Source organism: Ctenopharyngodon idella, chromosome 7 (genome assembly GCF_019924925.1).
Source record: "Ctenopharyngodon idella isolate HZGC_01 chromosome 7, HZGC01, whole genome shotgun sequence".
NCBI lineage: Eukaryota > Metazoa > Chordata > Actinopteri > Cypriniformes > Xenocyprididae > Ctenopharyngodon > Ctenopharyngodon idella.
Genome location: NC_067226.1, coordinates 29,754,551 through 29,776,047, shown reverse-complemented (window position 1 = coordinate 29,776,047; position 21,497 = coordinate 29,754,551). Strand labels below are relative to the sequence as shown.

At 35.8% G+C, this 21,497-nt stretch overlaps 2 protein-coding genes and 2 non-coding genes across 7 annotated transcripts in view; 2 read left to right on the top strand and 2 right to left on the bottom strand.

Moving 5' to 3' along the window:
* The first annotated feature begins 435 nt into the window (after positions 1–435).
* trmt10b (tRNA methyltransferase 10B) lies at positions 436–7,865 on the top strand. 3 transcript variants are annotated; one of them, XM_051901022.1, is made up of 8 exons: positions 450–1,081; positions 1,151–1,256; positions 5,019–5,146; positions 5,267–5,419; positions 5,545–5,623; positions 7,113–7,180; positions 7,260–7,383; positions 7,487–7,865. In XM_051901022.1, exons 1-8 carry the CDS (start codon positions 935–937, stop codon positions 7,621–7,623), a joined length of 942 nt encoding a protein of 313 aa, XP_051756982.1. In that variant the 5' UTR covers positions 450–934; the 3' UTR covers positions 7,624–7,865. The 3 variants fall into 3 exon arrangements, with proteins under 3 accessions (XP_051756984.1, XP_051756982.1, XP_051756983.1); XM_051901023.1 differs by having other exon boundaries at positions 450–1,256; XM_051901024.1 differs by lacking the exons at positions 7,113–7,180; positions 7,487–7,865 and having other exon boundaries at positions 436–1,081.
* Positions 7,866–8,633: 768 nt separating this feature from the next.
* On the bottom strand, positions 8,634–8,846 carry LOC127516869 (small nucleolar RNA U3). The gene has a single exon (XR_007931114.1). It is a non-coding gene; the product is annotated as a small nucleolar RNA U3 (small nucleolar RNA).
* Positions 8,847–12,662: 3,816 nt separating this feature from the next.
* On the bottom strand, positions 12,663–12,875 carry LOC127516870 (small nucleolar RNA U3). The gene has a single exon (XR_007931115.1). It is a non-coding gene; the product is annotated as a small nucleolar RNA U3 (small nucleolar RNA).
* Positions 12,876–16,156: 3,281 nt separating this feature from the next.
* intu (inturned planar cell polarity protein) overlaps positions 16,157–21,497 on the top strand; it is a 31,855-nt gene continuing 26,514 nt past the window's right edge. The window contains exons 1-2 of one of the 2 annotated variants that reach the window (XM_051901438.1): positions 16,157–16,612; positions 20,531–21,099. In XM_051901438.1, the coding sequence (XP_051757398.1) occupies positions 16,521–16,612; positions 20,531–21,099 (661 nt within the window). In that variant the 5' untranslated portion in view covers positions 16,157–16,520. Of the gene's footprint in view, positions 16,613–17,093; positions 17,410–20,530; positions 21,100–21,497 lie in introns of those variants that run through there. The other variant, XM_051901437.1, reaches the window with a different exon arrangement.

The following is a 21,497-nucleotide window of genomic DNA, read 5'->3' as shown; positions in this document are numbered from 1 at the left end:
GCATCTGGTAAAATAATAAATGTAATGATGCCACTAAATATACTTATTTTAAAAAATATTACCAGTGAAATATAACACGGTACAAATATAGGAATAAAAAAAATGTGAAATAATGTAAAGAGTTGTGTATAAAAAAAAAAAAATAAAAAAAACCACTATACACTTTGCTAGACAGTTAGAATGTTATTAGAATGTAATTATCAGAAAACAATAAATATGGACTTTTGGTTACTAAATTTGCTCCAGCAAATATGAAATTTGGCAAATATCAGTAAAAATCAGTAAAAAAAAGATGAATGTTCATTTGATTTACTTAAAAACTAAACAGTATACACTTCAATAATAATGAAAAACCTATAAGTAGATGTTCAGAAGTAAATACATACACGTTAAATGATAGCACAAGAGTAAAATAAGAATGTTTGTGGGCTATATTTAATAAAACCATATTGATTATATTGACAAATTATTGGCTTTAAAAATGTGCTATGGCGAAAAATGCAGCTATGAACAATGCAGCGATATTTTAAAAATTCTATACACATTATTCTAAGTAGCCTATATAATTATTCATGCAAAATGCGTCCAAAGTAAAAAAATAAAAAAATAAAAAAATAAAAAGCAACAGTGTGGCCGTTACGTCATAACAGTGCGCCCGACTCTCACGAGTTGAAAATATCGCAGTTGTACTATTTATGTCGTTTACAAGTTCTTTAAAAAGCTTTTTAGGATCGCTGTATCTTTTTATGTGTTTATAGGTCTCATGTATATCCGTTTTGTGTTGCTTTCTCTTTCAGTTTGCCGGAGAAGACGATCTTTAGCAGCATAGCACTTTAGTTTCACTTTATCAGTATCAGAGATCCTCATTTTCTCCTGACACACATTTATACTAGAACTATTGTGATTTCCGTTGATTTGTGGGGAATATACACAAATGGAAAAAACGCTACATGAGAGCTGTTGTTATGCAGACGGGGAGTCGAAACGAAACGACGCTGCGGTCGCAGATTTATTGGACTTTATGCGCATCGACGTGGACCTCGAGCCCGTGTGTGCCGACAGAGAGGAAACCTCGTGCTCTGTAAGATGAGTCATAATATTGAGACAAATATCATTTCCTAGTGTGTCACTTATTTTACTGCTTCGACAGAAAAATGTCATGCGCAAGCAGCGTAACTGGGAGAGAAGACTGGAGGTGAAAAAGAGCAAAAGAAAAGAGGAAAAACAAAGAAAGAAGCTCAACAGACAAAATAAAGGTGACTTGACCATTAAAATATGTTGCCTTATATCTTACTGTGCAGTACATTTTCATGTCCCTATCATACACGTCAATTATCATATCATATATATAATTATCATATCAATTATTTCATGTCCTTATCATACACATCAAACATCATAAACAATTTTAAAGACGGAAATTATAGGTTTTTTATGACGATAGTTTTTTTTTTTTTTTTAGTAATTGAAGTAATGTTACAAAAGATTTCTATTTCAAATATATGCTGTTCTATTAATCATAGAATCAATAGGAAAAAATATGAAGCAGTACAACTTTTTTCAACATTGATAATAATAATAAATGTTTCTCAAGCATCAAACCATCATATTAAAATGATTTCTGAAGGATCATGTGACTGAAGACTGGAGTAATGATGCTGAAAATGCAGCTTTGATCACAGGAATAAATTACATTTTACAATATATTCACATAGAAAACAGCTATTTTGATGAGTAATAATATTTCACAATATTAATAGAAAGTTCTGTCATGAAACTCTAGATGCACAGGCTAATAGGTCCTTTACTCAACCTGCTCGTAATCACATAATTATCTATAGGTTTTCATTAATAAGTGTTTATGCTGTGAGGACCGACAGTCGGTTGCACGCTGTGGGATTTAGGAAGTTCTATTATGGGATTCACTGTCAAATTGCATCGATTGACATAACCATTGCATGGGACAAAGATATAATATGCCATAGTAATGCAATAGCAAATATCCTGATGCATCCGAGCTTTATAATGGCAGTGAACGGGACCCATGAGTATGAGCTGAAGAAAAAGCTTCCATCCACATCCGTCCATCATAAACGTGTACTCCACATGGCTTACGCAAAAACAGAACTGGCACCACGTTTTTTCCGTAAGTTAAATTGGGAAGGTGTAGGACATACAGCGTAAGCTTTTTGAAGAATACGGAAGGCGGTCTAGCGGAAGCACTTGCAAGGCAAGCATTTGAAAGTGAACTAATCCTTTAAAGCACCGTGACTAAATTGTGGGAAATTTCCGGATTCTGGAACCGGGCTGGGCATTCATGTCTAAACATAAACCTTTTAATTTAATCTACGAAACATCAACTGTGCCTTATTTGTCTTAGAAGGGTGTTCACAGTCTTGCATTTGATGTAGGAGGAAAATACAAGCATACAGCAGCAGTGATACATATTAAGTTATACAGCAGCAAGCCATTTACATTAGATTACTGCGACTATATATGCATAGTGGATATGAGAAAACGTATTGCGATTTAACCGGGTCTCACCTTATTTGCTCAACTTCCCAACAACACTTTTCCAAGGCTGATGTTTTCATTTACCTATGTGTGTTTCTGGCTGGGTCAGCTGAATGCGTGTTAGAGTCATGCTCATTATTTTTCTGTTGTCCAAATAGACCTCCACTTTTACATTAGGAGTATAGAAGGCTTGGCAATGACGATTATCAAATGATGCTAAATCATTATACTATTTATTTGCTCAGGTGGTTGTGGGGGGTTTCTTTTCTCATCTCTATTAGCCTGCAACGTGTTACCATTTGAAGAGCTCATTTGCAAAAACCGATAACTGTTTTTATTAATTCTCACAAATCATGTTTTTTATTGTGCATTCCAAGTAATATCAATCAAACTGCAGTTGGGTTGTTTTGATTAATTAATAATAACTCCAAAAAATACAGTTAACTTACAAAATTAAAGTTCATTGAAAGTATGGTTTTTATACATGCTGGCTTTTCTGACAAAATGTATTTAGGGTTCAGAACGTGCTGTATGTGGAGAATAACGCACAACACTTTTTTTTAAAGTGGTGTTTATCGGTTTTTGCAAATGAACTCTTCATTTGTTAAAGCCACACATAATGCGCATTCTAATTGGATATGTTTGAGCCTTTTTGGTCATAGGCCACTAGAGCTAAGCCATTCGGCGTGGTAGCCCAGGCACACAGTCTAATAGGCCACTAGAGCTAAACCTTACGGCTCAAAATACTTAGTGGCACGCATACACTGGTATGTAGGCACATATGTAGCTAACACCATATTGGTAAGTCACCAGGGACACCCCTTTAAAAAAAAAAGAAAAAAAAGGGGGGTACACTAGTTCACATAGGGCTACACTGCGAGATGCTTCACGCACCTTATATGCACCTCATGGCAGCCCACATGTCTAACGGCTAGATCTGCTTGGGGGGAATAATGTGTAGACAGATCTAGTCCGCCAAGACCAAGCATATGCCAGGCACACATAGCTTGCATACACACGGTTCCTATGGCTCTTCAGAACAGTAGCAATACATATGTTTTGGCTGTAAATCTGCTGGGGGGTGAGGGCTGAATCGTCATCTTGCCTTCTGCGTGATGGGGGATTTTCTGACATGCAGTACCCTTGGCTTGTATTGTTCAAATATCATGGCACCTGCTCTGTTGGGGGGGTAATTCATGTACACTATATTGTACAGCAGCAGCATGTCTTACTTGCCCACAGCAGCGTGTCATGTATGTATTGGCAGTCGCAAGTCCTGTACTTGCTCTGCAGCAGCAGCAGCAATAAAACCAGCAGCAGCGTAGCAGATCTATTCTGACAAGACCAAACATATCAACATTGTCAAACCCATTACCATGCCAAACACTCAGAGAGTTGTCATGACAGAACTGTTTTTACTGTATATTTTATCAAATAAATGCAGCCTTGGTGAGCAGAATAGACTTATGTCATAACCGATCATACCGACCCCAAACTGTATATTGAATTATAACCTGGAACCGAGAGGGTTTTTTTTATTTTTTATATATATATATATATATAACTTTTCAGAACTAAGACAAACAATAACAAACAGTCTACACAGCTTCATGGGTATTTACATGGAAATTCTTTCAAAATGTAACATTTAAAAATAAAAAAACCCTGTTTCCTCATTTGGTTAGTACAAGAGATCCTTGAGTAAAAAGAAGTCAACAGGTTATCATGTAACATAAATTCATATACACACTTTTAGACACATATATAGACATACTTACATACACAAATACACTCATGTCCATAACCATACTTGCATGCAGCGTGAAGTAATATTCTGTTATGATGGTTACATATATGCATATAAGTATTCCTATTGCACATTTATCTCCCTTCTCTCTGTTTTGATATATGCGTAGTCCATTTTCCCCAGTGTTTTTCAAAAGTCTCTTCTTGTAATCTCAACTTGAATGTCAGTCTTTCCATTTTATACATTTCTGTGACAATTTGTTCCCACTGGGTTCTCGTTGGGGGAAGATGTTGGAGCCATAAACGAGTAATCGCTCTTTTTGCTGCTGCTACTAGTATCCTCAGTAAATATTTATTCCTATTATTAACTGAATCTGGTATATTACCAAGATCTAGAATATAACCTGTTTCCCCAATCTCAATCTTTAAGATTTCCTCTATACTTGAGTGTATTTCTGACCAATACAGTTTCAAAACTGGGCAAGCCCAGAAAATATGTACATGATCAGCCACTTGTGTACCACACTGCCTCCAGCAGGAGCCTAGATTTGCTACTCCTTTTTGTTTGGCTTTTACTTTGGGCATGATAAAGAAACATATAGTGTTTTTCCAACAGAATTCTCTGAAAGCCCTGGAATGATTTGTCACACACTGTGAATGCCACAAATTTCGCCATTCTTTTTTCTGGGATGAAAATCTGCAATTTCACAAGGTTTTTTTTCAGTGTTTTATTTATTGATTGCATGTCTGGCTTGCAGATGTGAATGAGCCACAGCTCAGCAAACGCATCATTAAAGCGATTACCAAAGAAAGACTGGAGGAGGCCAGAGCAGCAGGACTGCGTCTGTGTGTCGACCTCAGCATGACTGAATGCCTGTCAGCAAAAGTAAGTGAGATTTACAAACAAACACAACATGCAACATGTGCACAAGTTTGACAGGTTGATACCTGACTGCGATTACTAGATAACAAGCGTGGGATTTTCATTTATCCTTTTATCTCACAGGAAATCAGTCGACTTGCAGGTCAGATCAGGCGCCTCTATGGATCCAATAAAAAAGCCTTACAGCCATTCCACATTTTCCTGACAGAATTCAAGGAGGACAGTCTGCTGTATAAGGAGTGTGTTCGGATGAATGACGGCTTCCTGAATTATTTGGTTAGAAAGGATTCCTAAACTGATCCTCACCTATCCTTCAATAGTACAAACAGAAGCATAGAAATGATATACAGTAACAGAGTTTTGTTATTGTGGCAACTTACCAGCGTCTCTGTATCCCACAGATTGATGTGACGGAGGAGAGCTGGTTTCATCTGTTTCCCTCTGAAGATGTGATATATTTAACCCCAGACGCAAGTGAAGGTTCACATATTCTATACTGCATTAAGAATTAGTACTAAACACTAAGCTTTTAATTGTCTTAACCATAAATTATTGGTCAGGAAATTAGCAAAATTTAAGCAAATGCACTACTTAAAAAGCTATCTCAGAAAAACATCAAAGACCAAATTAATTTTTGGTAGAATATGGGAAGTTGTGAGTGGAGTGATGAATCACAATGAAACAAATTGAGTTGCATGGTGATGCTCCAGAGCGGTGCCTTCGAAAAAGAATGTTATTTCAGCTGCTGCTGGTGAGCTACTTCACTTTGAGTGTCATTTAATGCTTTGGAGTACAGGAGAATATTGGAGAATGGCTTTCTTCACAGAAGTGAAATGTTACCTAAATAGTAATTATCAGATGTTTGGGGGTTTTTTTTGTTTTTTTCTCAAGACAATGCTTCTTCCCAAATTGTGAAAATAACCAATTTAGGAACTGGCTTGAGAACCATCAGGCTCATGTTTTGGTCTGGTCAGAGTCCAGATGTGAACACTAGAGTAAATATTTGTTTTCACATGAAACTCGAGCGAACTGGGAGATATTTCTTATCTGTTGTTTGAAGCCATTTTTCCAGTGAAAAGCTGCCTGCATGTTGGGGAAGGCTATTCTGTGCTTACTTTAGTTTATCTACAGTATTAGTGCAATTCTTGTAAATTTCCTGGATTTGTGATTAAGACTATTAAAAGTAAATATTGGCCCTTCTTTTTTGCCCAGGAGTGTAATGTAATATGAAGGTACTTTCCCTTTCATCACAAATCCTGCACATTTTAATTTAAGTATTTTTTTTTAGTTTTATTTATACATTATTATTAATATTTATATTTTTAATAGCTTATTATTTATATGTTATTTATTCATTTAAATTTTAGGTTAGTTTTTTATTAATTATTAATTATATTATTATTATTTCTGTTTCTATTTTTTTCTATTTCTAAATGGAAATATAAAAATATATTTTTATATATTTTTTTATTTAGTTTTATTTTTTCAGTTTTAGTCATTTTAGTATTCCAACCTAAATTTATTTCATTTAGCTGCTAAGACAACATTTCTAATTTTTGTTTAACTTTAAGTTTTAGTTTTTCAACTAATATTTGTTTTGTATTATTTTAGCTTTGCAGACAATTTTTTCCTCATTGAATATACTGTTTCACTCATAAATGCATCAATTATGGTAGTAAAACATTACCTATTTTTCGTGGAATATTTTTATATTTTATTTATTTCAATTACCAAAAGCAATTTTTAATAGTTGTAATTTTAGTTACCAATAACAATGCAATTTTTCCTCATTGAATATTTTGTTTCACTCATAGTGATATTAAGGGTCAAAAAGATGTTATGTCAATATATCAATTTGATATTATGTCAAAAATGTAAGATAAAAACCAATATGAATGCTGCAATAAGTAAAACTTCTTTCTTTTCATTTTAATTCTGCTTAAATTTTGATTATGACTGTCCCTGTTAGCTTTAGAATATGTGGAGGATGATAAAGTTTATATCCTTGGAGGTTTAGTGGATGAAACCATACAAAAGGTGAGAATCTTGCTTGTGGATTTATTAATGATGCATTGATGAAAGATTTCATACTGAAGTTCTCACTGCTTTCTTTAAGAAAATAAGCTACACGAGGGCGAATGAGCTCGGCATTCGTATGGCACGGCTGCCTATTGACGAGTACATGGTGAAGAGACCAAACCCCAAGAACTTCCACTCCAAAATCCTAGCCATCAACCAAGGTAATCACTTTCTCTGACTCAGTTTCTGTATGCTGCAATAATAATCCTCCTCATCCTGGAGTGAAATCAATTGTATGATTGACCGTGTGCTGTTGTGTTTCAGTGTTTGAAATCCTACTGACATTTCGGGACACCAAAGATTGGACTAAAGCACTTGTCGCTGGAATCCCTCCTGGAAAAGGTTACATGTTGGCCTCAGCAGCATCTACAGATGTGATAAACCCCCATGAGGAGCTGTAGACACTCACTGTAGAGTGTCTTGAGCAATATACAGTGACAGTGTTATAAAATCATCTATATTAGATAACTTAATGTCTGACGTGAATCAGTAAGATTCAAAATCCTTGACTGCATCTTTTGTATCATGTTTGATTTATTTTAAATGCTCTCATTCAGTTGTCTCAAGGATAGTTTCCACACAGTCAAAAACTGAACTGATGGATTTTTGTCAGCATTAAAGCCACTGGATCATATCACTGATATATGCAGTTTGATGTCTCCTTTCTTTTTTACTGTGACATGGATCACATTACAAGTGAAAACAGTAACAAAAACTACATCTGTTTATTAATCTTTGTCGAAAAAAATAAATCAGAGCTGTCTTTCAACATCAGACATATGGGCAGTTAAATTATATTATTTGTGTTAATATTTCTATACATTAGTAATGTTAAATTAGTCCTGGATCTGTACCACACTAACACGTTTATTAGGTAGTTTGAGCATCAACGCGACCAAGCGGCTGACATTTGTAACTGCACCATGTATTGTCTTCCCGAAAACATCACCAAAGTGTGTTGTATATTGTATTTATTTAACTTAAACGCCCGAACTTCTATATTTCTTCAAAACGTCATTACTGTGAAATATCTGCGAAACTTAATTTAAGTCGTAGTGACAGAGTGTACCCCATCAATTTACTCAGGTAAACAAGGCTTGTTCTGTTTATTGTCAGATAAAATACCTGAAACTACAACTACTGTTTCTGTCTAAGAAATTTGTTATAATCTTAAATCGAATTTGCAAAGTCACGTGATTTTAACTAACTAGACTTAGTTACGGCATTCTGTTTCAAATACTAGTTTTGAAACAAAATTCTGATTATTCAGATTTGATTAACGCTGTACATAATTGAATTGAGTACTTCAGATCAATGAATTTAACTACAATGAAAATTTGAAAACTTACTGGTTTCATCAGTAAGCTTGTATCAGTTTAAGCTCTATTTTTATTTATTCATTTAAATCAAAACCACTCGGATCATGCACTCCTCCTCATAGATTCTAGAAGAATCAATGAACGGTCATCAATGATAGCTTTCTGTGATAAAATCACAGATCACTACCCGATTCACGCTCAGAGGAGTACATTATCACTCATCATCGTGGTTTGAGAGACTTGACACATTCATAGTACATTTCCTAGTTAAGAACTATAGAAATGATCCCTGAAAGTATAGTCTTAATGAAACTCAGCGCTCAACGGGCAGCCCTTCAACGACACGATGAAGCTCGACGACGGTAGTGAACGATGAAGTCACAGCGATGTCTTTAAACCGATAATTAAAACAACGCGCCGAACAATATAAATATAAAAACACGTTAAAGCGCGGCCCCGGGGCCCGTACCATGATGGTAGCTGAACAATCTCAGGGTTATAGTTTCAAGTTGACAAAACCAAACCTCTCCAATCTGACTTTGTTGGTACACCATCAACGTTCCCAGTCAACTCGAGCTTTGATCCTGAGTTTGTGGAGCGCGTGGACATGAACGCGTGACATCAGTGGCAAAGAGCCAATCACATGCCTTGCAACAGAGAAAAACTGTGATTCACTTCTCGCGAGAGAGCAGGGCGATTCAAAACTGTTTGGGTGAAGGTTAGGAGATTGAAGAAAATGAAGAATTTAAACGCATTTACATTAAAGAAAATACTTGTCCATGAAAGAGGACAAATAAAAAAAATTATCTTGCTCTATCAGTGCAAGTGAAACTTGTGAAGTTAGTTTATAAATACGGTTGATAATATATAAAATTGGCCAATTCACACCGCACCAACAAACGCCAACGAACAAGTTGGCCGTTGGATTTAAAATTCTATGAGAAAAAACTCATGTTCACACTGCCCCAACAAACACCGACAAACGAGTCACAGAGAGTCAAGTCTGACTGGGAAAATTCCACAACTACATACGTGTAACCATGTTAACAATATTGTCAGGCAAGTTTATTATATTAATAATATAGTATCATATATAAAATACTAACCTGAAATCCGAAGCGCTGTAGCCATCGATCTGATCGCAACCTATTGCGTTGCGGTTGGTATACACCAGTTTTTAAACTTTTGTTTTTAGCGCGACCCTTTTTATTTACGTGACCCATAGGCCTGTACAACCAGGTAGCTAAACAAGCCAAAATGAATTAATTTGAAACGAAACTGAAGGTAAACCTGCGTTGCTCTCATGGTGGTTATACCTCTCTCTTTCGGTGAAGTGGAGCAGTGCTATTGCTGAATGGCACGGATTGCACTACGGACCTTTTATATGTTTTTTTTGTTTTGTTTTGTTTTTTTTTGTTTTTTTATAGTTTTTTTAAGTTGCGATGTCACGTTTAAAGTGCTTTGTCGTGTGTGCGTGAGGCGCGATCACATAGCTGTTTTTGCAGGGGACTTGCCTCATCGTCATGGCAACGGTTAGTGGCCAGGTCAGATTACGTCAGAGTTTGCTGCCGCTTGTTGGAAAACTGTTCACACTGCTCAGACCTTACACGACCCAACAAACGCCGATTAAACATGTTCAGTCGGGTGAAAACAGACTCCAACAGACGCCAACAGGGGTATCACACCTATCCAACAAACTCCAACAGACGAGTTTGTTGCCGTGTATCGGTGCGGTGTGAATTGGCCTTAAGGTTACATGTAGTCATTTTAAAAGAGTTAATTCATTCTATTGATTCTACAGCTTATTTATATTACACATGATCTATATCCTCCTGGGACCCAGGAATAGACTTTTGTCCTTTGTAGTGGACATTATATTTTAGTAAATTTCTCTGACATCATACATGTCACAGTTTAAGTCTGGCTGTCCTGTAAAGAGCAGATTCAGAGATACCAAATGTTTGGAAGTTTTACCATGACAACAACTTCTCCTTGGTCTTTAAAAATGACTGACATTAATTTAGTGATCAAATTTAGCACTCTTATGGAAATATGATAATATTTTGTATTTATCATTTAAATTGGATTATTTTTTAAATTGTTATAAATCAACATCTCAGGAAAATGTTATGGGGTTTCTAATCGAAATATGACTTTCTGCTACAAAACAGGGCATTGATTTCAGACATGACCTCTGTAGAGGTCAAACTTAAATCATGCTTATCAGGCATTTTGGGAGACACAAGTGAACAGCGAAATAAATTATATATCAATATTCCTATTAATTATTAGATATTATTATGAAAATGTTGCCAATTTTTACTCCCATTATTACACTTCTTTTTTCATTACATATTGCTCCAAGAACACATTAATATGCAAATTAGATAGTGTATAGATGCATTGTATTGAATGGGAAAATCCATGTATGGCCATTTTACCCACATATTGCATAAAGTAAAATGGTATATCGATTCATTACATTCTATCTTTTTATAACATAGTTAACATAGTTCAATATCCTGAAACCTAAAAATTGATTGGTGAGTAAAAAAAAATCCATTGTTTTTGCCTATACGTGTAATTTATTGTCATTTTATTTTTTTTAAAACAACTTAGTCCTGGTGTCCTCTACAGAGGACATAGCATAAAATATAAATAAAATATTATTTTTTAATTTTTCTTATGCTTTAAACAATGTAATGATGTGAAACAAAATATTAAATTCAAAAACTTTTTTTTTCTGGGTCCCCGGAGGATATATTAATATTCATTTAAACTAAATGCTTGCTTAATAATAACTATAAACTTTGCTTGTGTGTAATGGATTAATTAATCATATAATAATTAGATAAATCATAAAACAATTTTAATTATCATTAAAGCCAGACAATTTCATCATTAAATATTTGTTTTTACTATATAGTGACATTTAATTTGGAGGAAGAGAAACTAGGGGAGTGACTTTATTGTGTTGGATGTGTCAGTGTCACTTTGCTCACATCTGATTGGTCCAATTTCAGTTTGAGATCTCTTACCCAGAACAAAACCTGCTCCTGAGCAGGTTAGCCGTGGAGCATAAGGTACTATGGTGATGAGCACAGCTAAAAGCCAAGTCACTTTCATAGTACCTAAAGCCCAGGATTGGCGCAAACTAATCTGAAATTTACCTGGCTAGCTAGCTAATCCGGCTTCATGGTACAGGCCATCGGTTTCAAAGATGAGGTTTAAGCTCAGTTTCAGACTAAAATCCATGTTAGAGCTATTTTAACTGAAAGCAATTTAAACTGACAGATCTTAAAATATGTCAGTGCCGTTGTTTTGACTCGAGATGCACACCAGTAATGTTTTTTTTTTTTTTTTTTAATCTAAGGCATGTTTATAAAAGCTAAATGCTCTAATTGAACTAAGGACTAATCCTGGTTTAAACCCTGTCTGTGAAACAGGGCTCTTCTCTATTCATTGTTAATGAATGAATTTGTTTACCATGGCTGCTTTATCAGACAATATTGATGACTTAAACATCATGCAATGAATTCAAGCAACCCTTAATGTTTTGGGAAATTACATTCATTAGTATATGTTTAAGCACTCTGTACCTGAATTAAATGTTATTTTCTTCAATAAAGCATGTAAAACAAAACTTTAGCTGCACATAATGTCACGACCTACAATAAAAACTAGTATTAATTTGGCATGAAGAGGATTGTGGGCATTTAAAAAAAAAAAAAAAAATTGTTTAACGGCTTTATTTCTTACAGAATGGTTTTCCAAATGTGCCTAAATATATGTTGATAAACAGATTACTCTAAAAATCAAAAAGAATAAAATATGAGTGATGCTGTTTTAGTAATCAAAGCTTAATCCTGCATATAACTTTCCATTCTTAGTAGATCCATTGAAGAGAAGAAAGTAGTGGAAAGCCTTGTTTATTCAAGTAAACGTACCTGAAACTACAACTTGTTTCTTAAGACATAACCTCGCTTTAAAACAGCAAATGTTAATCTATGGTAACACCAATCCTTCAGAAACCTAATTCTCACTGTGGTATTGAGTGTTTTCAATTAACATTGTTATATTCACATTTTAATTCTATTTTTGTGTACTCTATAATAAATTAGACCACTCTGATCATGCACTCCTCCTCATAAGCTCTGAAAGAACTAATGAACGGTCATCAATGATAGTTTTCCGTAATGAAATCACAGATCACTATCCGATTCACGCTCAGAGGAGTACATTATCACTCATCATCGTGGGTTGGGAGACTTAACACGTTCATAGTACATTTCCTAGTTAAGAACTATAGAAATGATCCCTGAAAGTATAGTCTTAATGAAATTCAGCGCTCAACGGGCAGCCCTTCAACGACACGATGAAGCTCAACGACGGTAGTGAACGATGAAGTCACAGCGATGTCTTTAAACCGATGATTAAAACAACGCGCAAAACTCTTTGGTTTAAGAGGCCATATAATTACAAAAACAAGTAAAAGCACAGCCCTCTAATTAAAGACTACATCTATACATTGTTAGTGAATGGATTTGATTAAATCCACAACGTTTAACGTGACTTCAATATTGTCTGATGAAGCAGCGGTGACTTAAACATCATGTATTGAATTTAAGCAACCCTTAACTTTTTTGGGAGAGTACATTAGTTATTATATGTTTAAGCACTTTGTACCCGAATTAAATGTTATTTTCTTCAATAAAGCATGTAAAACATAAAACTTTAGCTACACATTATGTCACTACCCACAATCCTCCTCGGTGGCAACTTTCCTTTTTACAGTGAACAGGCTGCATTTGTCATATGTGTTAAACCATATCAGTTATGTACATTAATATTAAAAAAACTACAACTCTATATTTTTAATACATATTAGTATGTCAGAATTGTAAAGGAAACAACATATAAAGCCTTTTATGCATGTGCAGCAAAGCGTTGGTGCTTCAACTATATACGTCCTGTCATGCAACACGAGTCCAAGCATCGTTCCGGCATGCTGGACGTGATGGGTGGAGCTAGACGGTCCAACCACACCCTAAACCTACCCATAACCCAAACGCTAAAAAAAACATAACACCACCCATTAGGTCCACAGAGGTGGAGCTGGACGTCATTTGCCTCTGCAGTGAGCACCACTTGTCCGGGGTGGAAATCAACTTGCAGTTACATATTTCAACCACTAGGTGTTTAGTGTACTGTGTGAGTCATCTACTGAAATGAGTTGGAGATGCTTTTCTGAATTTAGAATAGCAGCATGCTACTCTTACTATAGGCATAACAGGAGGAGTATATGCTACTATACTGTTAAAATGAGTTATATATATATATATATATATATATATAGATATACACACACACACACACACACACAAACCCGATTCCAAAAAAGTTGGGACACTGTACAAATTGTGAATAAAAAAGGAATGCAATGATGTGGAAGTTTCAAATTTCAATATTTTATTCAGAATACAACATAGATGACATGTCAAATGTTTAAACTGAGAAAATGTAACATTTTAAAGGGAAAAATAAGTTGATTTTAAATTTCATGGCATCAACACATCTCAAAAAAGTTGGGACAAGGCCATGTTTACCACTGTGTGGCATCCCCTCTTCTTTTTATAACAGTCTGCAAACGTCTGGGGACTGAGGAGACAAGTTGCTCAAGTTTAGGAATAGGAATGTTGTCCCATTCTTGTCTCATACAGGCTTCTAGTTGCTCAACTGTCTTAGGTCTTCTTTGCATCTTCCTCTTTATGATGCGCCAAATGTTTTCTATGGGTGAAAGATCTGGACTGCAGGCTGGCCATTTCAGTACTCGGATCCTTCTACGCAGCCATGATGTTGTAATTGATGCAGTATGTGGTCTGGCATTGTCATGTTGGAAAATGCAAGGTCTTCCCTGAAAGAGACGATGTCTGGATGGGAGCATATGTTGTTCTAGAACTTGGATATAACTTTCAGCATTGATGGTGCCTTTCCAGATGTGTAAGCTGCCCATGCCACACGCACTCATGCAACCCCATACCATCAGAGATGCAGGCTTCTGAACTGAGCCCTGGTAACAACTTGGGTTGTCCTTGTCCTCTTTAGTCCGGATGACATGGCGTCCCAGTTTTCCAAAAAGAACTTTAAATTTTGATTCGTCTGACCACAGAACAGTTTTCCACTTTGCCACAGTCCATTTTAAATGAGCCTTGGCCCAGAGAAAACGGCTGCGCTTCTGGATCATGTTTAGATATGGCTTCTTTTTTGACCTATAGAGATTTAGCCGGCAACGGCGAATGGCACGGTGGATTGTGTTCACCGACAATGTTTTCTGGAAGTATTCCTGAGCCCATGTTGTGATTTCCATTACAGTAGCATTCCTGTATGTGATGCAGTGCCGTCTAAGGGCCCGAAGATCACGGGCATCCAGTATGGTTTTCTGGCCTTGACTCTTACGCACAGAGATTGTTCCAGATTCTCTGAATCTTTGGATGATATTATGCACTGTAGATGATGACAACTTCAAACTCTTTGCAATTTTTCTCTGAGAAACTCCTTTCTGATATTGCTCCACTATTTTTTCGCCGCAGCATTGGGGGAATTGGTGATCCTCTGCCCATCTTGACTTCTGAGAGACACTGCCACTCTGAGAGGCTCTTTTTATACCCAATCATGTTGCCAATTGACCTAATAAGTTGCAAATTGGTCCTCCAGCTGTTCCTTATATGTACATTTAACTTTTCCGGCCTCTTATTACTACCTGTCCCAACTTTTTTGGAATGTGTAGCTCTCATGAAATCCAAAATGAGCCAATATTTGGCATGACATTTCAAAATGTCTCACTTTCAACATTTGATATGTTATCTATATTCTATTGTGAATAAAATATAAGTTTATGAGATTTGTAAATTATTGCATTCCTTTTTTATTCACAATTTGTACAGTGTCTCAACTCTTTTGGAATTGGGTTTGTATATATATATATATATATATATATTCCATAGAATAGCCTATCTTTTATATTTTTAACATTTACATATATGCGATTTTCAGACACTTTTGTTCAAAGCAACCCTGCATTCAAGGTATACATTATATCATTCATGCATCCTCTGGGAACCAAACCTATGACCTTGTTGTTGTTGACAGCAACAAAATGGTGAATCTGTAAATATAATCCATAAGCAATAACTGAACTTTTTATTTCAAACTTCATTACACAAATGCTAGGCATCATATGAGAATACATGAACATTTAAGACTTAATTTTTCAGGATTTTAAGATCTGTTTTAACCATTGTATAAATAAAGACAGCAGGATTATACTTATGATCAGTGATATGAGGAGTTATGAGTCAGCTGAAAGATATAATGTGTGAGGTTTGGTAATAAGCTCTGATGCCCACATATGTTTTACATTTAATGCCTGACAGAAGAAGGATATGTATGATGAATATGAAGAATTTGATTTGCAGCAAACTGTTTTCGCAGATTAAACTTTTAAAAAGTTACGTTTCTTTAATGCTTGGTATATTGGAGGCAGCAACCCTAGCCTAGCGAGCATCTCTCTCTCTCTCTCTCTCTCTCTCACACACACACACACGCTCACACGCTCCATTTGCCATGAGAATGAGCATTTGACGAGCATCGACCCAGTCAGTCAGTCAGTCTGTCGTTGTCTGGAGAAGTACTCAAGACCGGATACTTCTTTGCAAAGAAACTGGATTCACCATCGTCTGTTCCGAAAAACGCCTTGAACGGAGCTTCTAAACATTTTGGATTTTACCAATAACAGCTGTCTTTCAAAAGAGAAAACCCGAACAATTCATGAAATGTCTTCATTGAGTCGCTAATATATTCAAAGCACTAAATGATCGAAGGATTTAATGGTCGGGGCGGTTCTGTGAACTGCATCATGGACACTGCACTAATTTATTAATAACGACGAAACCGTTTGTTATAAGTATGAAGCATAAATAATGTTTAATACTTGCTCGGATGGGAGATCTTTTCAGTCTATCTCTACGAACTTGGAGGATTTTGATTCTATACGGAGTGTGCTTCTTTACAGGTTAGTAGGAATTGTTTATTTGATAACCTGTTGTTTGTTTGTTTGTTTCTTTTCTCAGCAACAAAGTTGAATACCGAGCAGCTTTTCCTCGCGTGCCGGAGGGGATTTAAAGACCTCGTGCGGTTTTTGTGGCCACTCGAGTGCAGTATGAAGCTGAAAGACAGTATTTTTTATTTATTATTATTATTAATATTATTATTATTTTTTTTTTTATGTAATTACGACGTTAAAATGATTTTTCTATAAATATGGCAAAATCGCCAATTTAGTTAGAAGCGTTAGCGGCAATAATAAACGTATTAGTGTATGTATTTATTTTAAAACGAAACTTTCACAATATTTAGTATTTCATTATTATTATATTTGATTTTTATGCTATTTTTCTGTTGGAAACAGCATGAATGTTTCTGATGTTTGTCTGTTGCCGTTTCTTTTAATGCGTAACTTCTTTCCACGCTGTTCAACAAAAGCTTCCGTGTTGCTATAGAAACATCTCGATTCGACCAATCACCATTTGAGAAACGCGTCACGTGGCCTTTGGACAAGACCCGTATGCGGATAACACTGGAAGACTTCTGTTGCCGTTCACAAGCAGAATCCGCTTCTTGAAACAGCTCTGAATGGATTCGAGCATAGTATATTGAGTTGAAAAATGCGCTAATGGCTTCTAGACATTTTACAGAGGGGAATGAGACGGATTTTGAGTCCGACTTGCGTGAAAATAAGGAAGCTGAAGGAGGGAGCGAAACTGATTCCGATGCATCAAGTTACAGTTACTCAGACTCAGATTACTCAGAGTAAGAAACTTCAACAAATTCAAAAACTATAGTTATGAATAACTGGATTGCTAATTAGATATTTTCATATTGCATGTTTCACCATAACACTTTTCTTTTGTCATCGATATCGTTGTCACCTTGACTGCAGTATGGAGTATGTAAACATAGACCTATATATAATGTATTTAACTTATATTTTATTATAAGTTTATAGCTGTTTTGAATTTATAGTACATTTAGTACGTTTTGGTTAATTTTAGTTTAGTGGTCTCTTTTGACCCACATTTAGAAAGAGAGGCTCGTGAAAAGGGAAAATAGACCTCGTCCATTCTCTGCCCTCTCTCATTTTTAAGGGGAATTTCTGTTTCCAATTTGGAAAGTCAGCCATCATAAATAATTATATGCTATTCACCATCTTTAGTGAATTTATGGATGTGGTTGCCAAGAGCTAACCACCAAAGTAGCGTGGCTTAATTTAGAAATGGAGAAGAAAACATAATGTCTGGCTGAATATTGAGTTCAGTTTTTCTGGAATGAAGGAGAGGATTCGGTTTCAAAGGTTTCGGATGTGTCTTTCCCCTGCAGGATTCTGACTTTGTGGTTATGTAAAGTTTAGTTTAGTTTGGTTTGTGTTTATACCATGTATTACTTCCTTATCATTTGGTGGTGAAATGTAGCCTGTTGCAAAAAGTGAACTGCAGTATTTTCACCCATATAAAACGATGTCTTTTATGCAGATTGTATTTGTGAGTGGTTGATAGAGCGTTTCAAGCAGGTCATTTGCTATACTTCATCTTAAACTATTTTAAATAAATATTTTTCTAATTCTTGTATAGTTATTAAATGCCTTGAGAAACAACATGGAATATCCATTTACAAATTAATTTGCCACATTTGTCATTTTAAAATCTTCAAATTTAATGACAACCAGTTAACTTATCTAATATATGCTTTTCTAAATTTGAAACTAAAATTGTGATGTTAAAAATTTAATTTTCAGTGTTGTTATTCTTAACTAAATCTATTAAAAACAGTTTTTTGTTAATTGAAATAAAGCTGAAATGAAATAAAATTTAAATATTAGATGAACAATTTGAACTTAAAAACTAAAAAAGAAATGTTGCATTAGCAACAAACTGAAATAAAATAAGTTTAAGATGATGTATTAAAATGACTAAAAGTAAAACTGAAATAAAAAATAAATTAAAGCTAAATAAAAATATTTTAAAAAAGCTAATAAAAATGACAAAAGCACGTAACAAAATTACTAAAAATTAATCTAAAATTTAAATGAAATTTAAAAATATAAAAATAAAAGCTGTTTCAAAATATTAATAAATATTATATCAGTATATAATTAATAGTACTAAAATAAAGTAAAGCAAGCAGTCGATTTCTACTTTATGAAGGTCTGTCATTAATACTCACCCTCATGTCGTTCCAAACCTGTAATACTTTCGTTCATCTTTGAAACACAAATTAAGATATTTATGGAGAGATTTCTGTCCTTCCATTGACAGTCTATGCAACTACCACTTTGATGCTTCAAAAAGTTAATAAAGAGATCCTAAAACTATTCCATGTGAATCGAGCGATTTAGTCCAAATTTTCTGAGAGACAGATTTAATTTAGGCTTTTACACACATATAAACATCCATCAACACATATCAGTTGTGGTAAACAGAAGCTCAAGCATGCTTGCTTGACGTGCGAGAACCAATGAGGTTCGTTCTCGTGTGTTAAGCAAGTTCAGTTGAGCTTCTGTTTATGTTCACTGATCAATGTTTATATGTGAATAAAAGCCTAAATTCAATCTGTTCATCATAGAAAGTGATCAAGTCTCTTCAGAAAATTTGGGACTAAATCACTTGTATGAATTAGTTTTACGCACTCTTTATAAACTGTTTTATGAATTTTGTCATCAGAATAGTACGCGCATACTGTACACGCCGCCAGATTTTCGTCCTTTGTAAGTGCAGGTTGCACATATATATATTTTGCAGCAATTAGTTTATCCACAAGGTGACAACTGTGCCCTGGGGCTGTCGATTCACAAGGTAGCTGAAGAAAAACTGCATAAACAGACCGAAACACATGCAAGCTACAGCGACAATCGAGGCCTACATAGATGACAAATTGTGCGAAGAAGTTAGAAAGTACCCTCATTTGTACAACTCTAGCATGAAACAATACAAAGATGTTTACATGGGTTGTAACTCGTGGCGAGAGATTGCTCAAAACTGCGCATGCGTCGAATGCCTTAGTAGCAGTAACTGCTGAAGTATACTTCGTTTTTTTACACGTATGCTAGTGAATGTGCACAGTTGAACGCACAGCCTTTTTTTGGTAATTACTGCAACAAAAAAATTATATACACATGTGCAACCTGCACATACAAAATGATGTTTCATTAACAAAGTTCAGGAGGAGTTCAAATGATCTGTCCAATCAACATGTAATCAGCAATTATCACGTCCATCCTATCAGCATGAGAGGAGGCTTATATATATACACAATCGACTCACCTACGTTCCTCAACAGTTTTCAGCAGCCTTCCACCACCCCAACTCCTCACTCTTGGCTGGTTCCTACCACAGCCAGGAATACAGGGGGAGTACTCTGGGTTCGGGGCAAATATCAAGCTCGGAGCTCTCTCCTCGGACAGCACGCCAAATACGCATACCATTTACTCTATTTGACTTATTTGTAAGTGTGAACTTGTGAAGTATGTGCGCGTACAGTACGCACATACTCTTCTGATGACAAAATTGTCGCCCCCACTGTACGCTGACCCTTGCGTACGCGTAAAAAGTGAAGTATACTTTGGGCTTTACTGCTTAAATGATTTTTTTTTGGGTGAACTAACCCTTTAATAAATATTTTATTAGTATATAATTAATAGTACAAAAATAAAACCTGCAGTCGATTTCTACCTTATGAAGTTGAATGAATTAGATCAAATAGTTCTGATAGTTCTTATTTATCTAGGTAGGGATTTGGTAGATTTTAGGCAAAGGAGCTGGGCTGGCTCAAAAAACTTAGTTCTGAGAAATCAAATGCAATGACATTAAGACATTTTGGATATTATCTGGATATTATCGCATGCTTATCGCATGTTTCCCTCTGTTTTGTGGCACAGTGACCTGGAGCCTGAATGGCTGGATGATGTCCAGAAGAACGGTGAACTCTTCTACCTAGAGCTGAGTGAGGGAGAGGAAGAAGCTCTGCTGGCCCAAGTATCTGCCAATCACTCCGCTGCCACCAATCACGTCCGTTTCAGCGAAAAGGAGGCGGAGATTATCACAGACAATGGTAAAAAGCAAGCAGCCTCCAGCAACAAATCCAAAGCAAAACTCAAGAAGTTCACCAAGATCCTGAGGCGAAAGCGGCGGCCATCTAAAAAAAAAGTCGCTGATGGAAAAGACGGAGGATCTTCCCAGCGTCCCCCCTCCATCCTGAAGAATCAAGCGGGTCAGCGGCCTGGAGTCGTGGTCCAGCAGCAGCGTCTGAAGGACGTGTGCGTGTATCTGAACCCTAAGCGGCTCGGCAGCTCCTCTCCTCCATCTCCTGACAGAGGCGGCCTGTTAGAGGCCTTGCTGGGTGTCGTGCACCGGCCAGGAGGAAATGCAGGGAAAAGAGGGGAAAAACTCATCATCCATGGTCTGGTCCCACACAGTCCTGCAAGCAAGTGTGCAGAGATTCTTATTGGTAAGCGCAGCTAGATGAGGAGTTGGTCATTTTTCTAGTATTTTTACTAGTGATCAAACTTACAATGGTTTGGGGTCGGTAAGAATGTTTTTGTAAGAAGTCTATTTGATCAAAAATACAGAAAATTTGTGAAATATTATTACAATTTAAAATGTTCTTTTTTAATATATTATAAAAAGAAATTTATTCTTGTGATTGAAAGCTGAATTTTCAGCCTCATTACTCCAGTCTTCAGTGTCACATGATCCTTCAGAAATCATTCTAATACGCTGATTTGATGCTCAAGAAACATTTCTGGTTATTCTCAATGTTGAAAACAGTTGTGCTGCTTAAAGTCCCCCTGTAGTAAATACAGCTTTTAAATACAGTAAAACTCATCTTTGATCAACAAAATTACA

Excerpts from the sequence above, each read along its gene's own strand:
- trmt10b (XM_051901022.1), top strand. The coding sequence starts at position 935 with ATGGAAAAAACGCTACATGAGAGCTGTTGTTATGCAGACGGGGAGTCG. Across the intron at positions 5,147-5,266 it reads CTGAATGCCTGTCAGCAAAA|GAAATCAGTCGACTTGCAGG; the intron begins GTAAGTGAGATT and ends TTTATCTCACAG. Across the intron at positions 5,624-7,112 it reads AACCCCAGACGCAAGTGAAG|CTTTAGAATATGTGGAGGAT; the intron begins GTTCACATATTC and ends TGTCCCTGTTAG.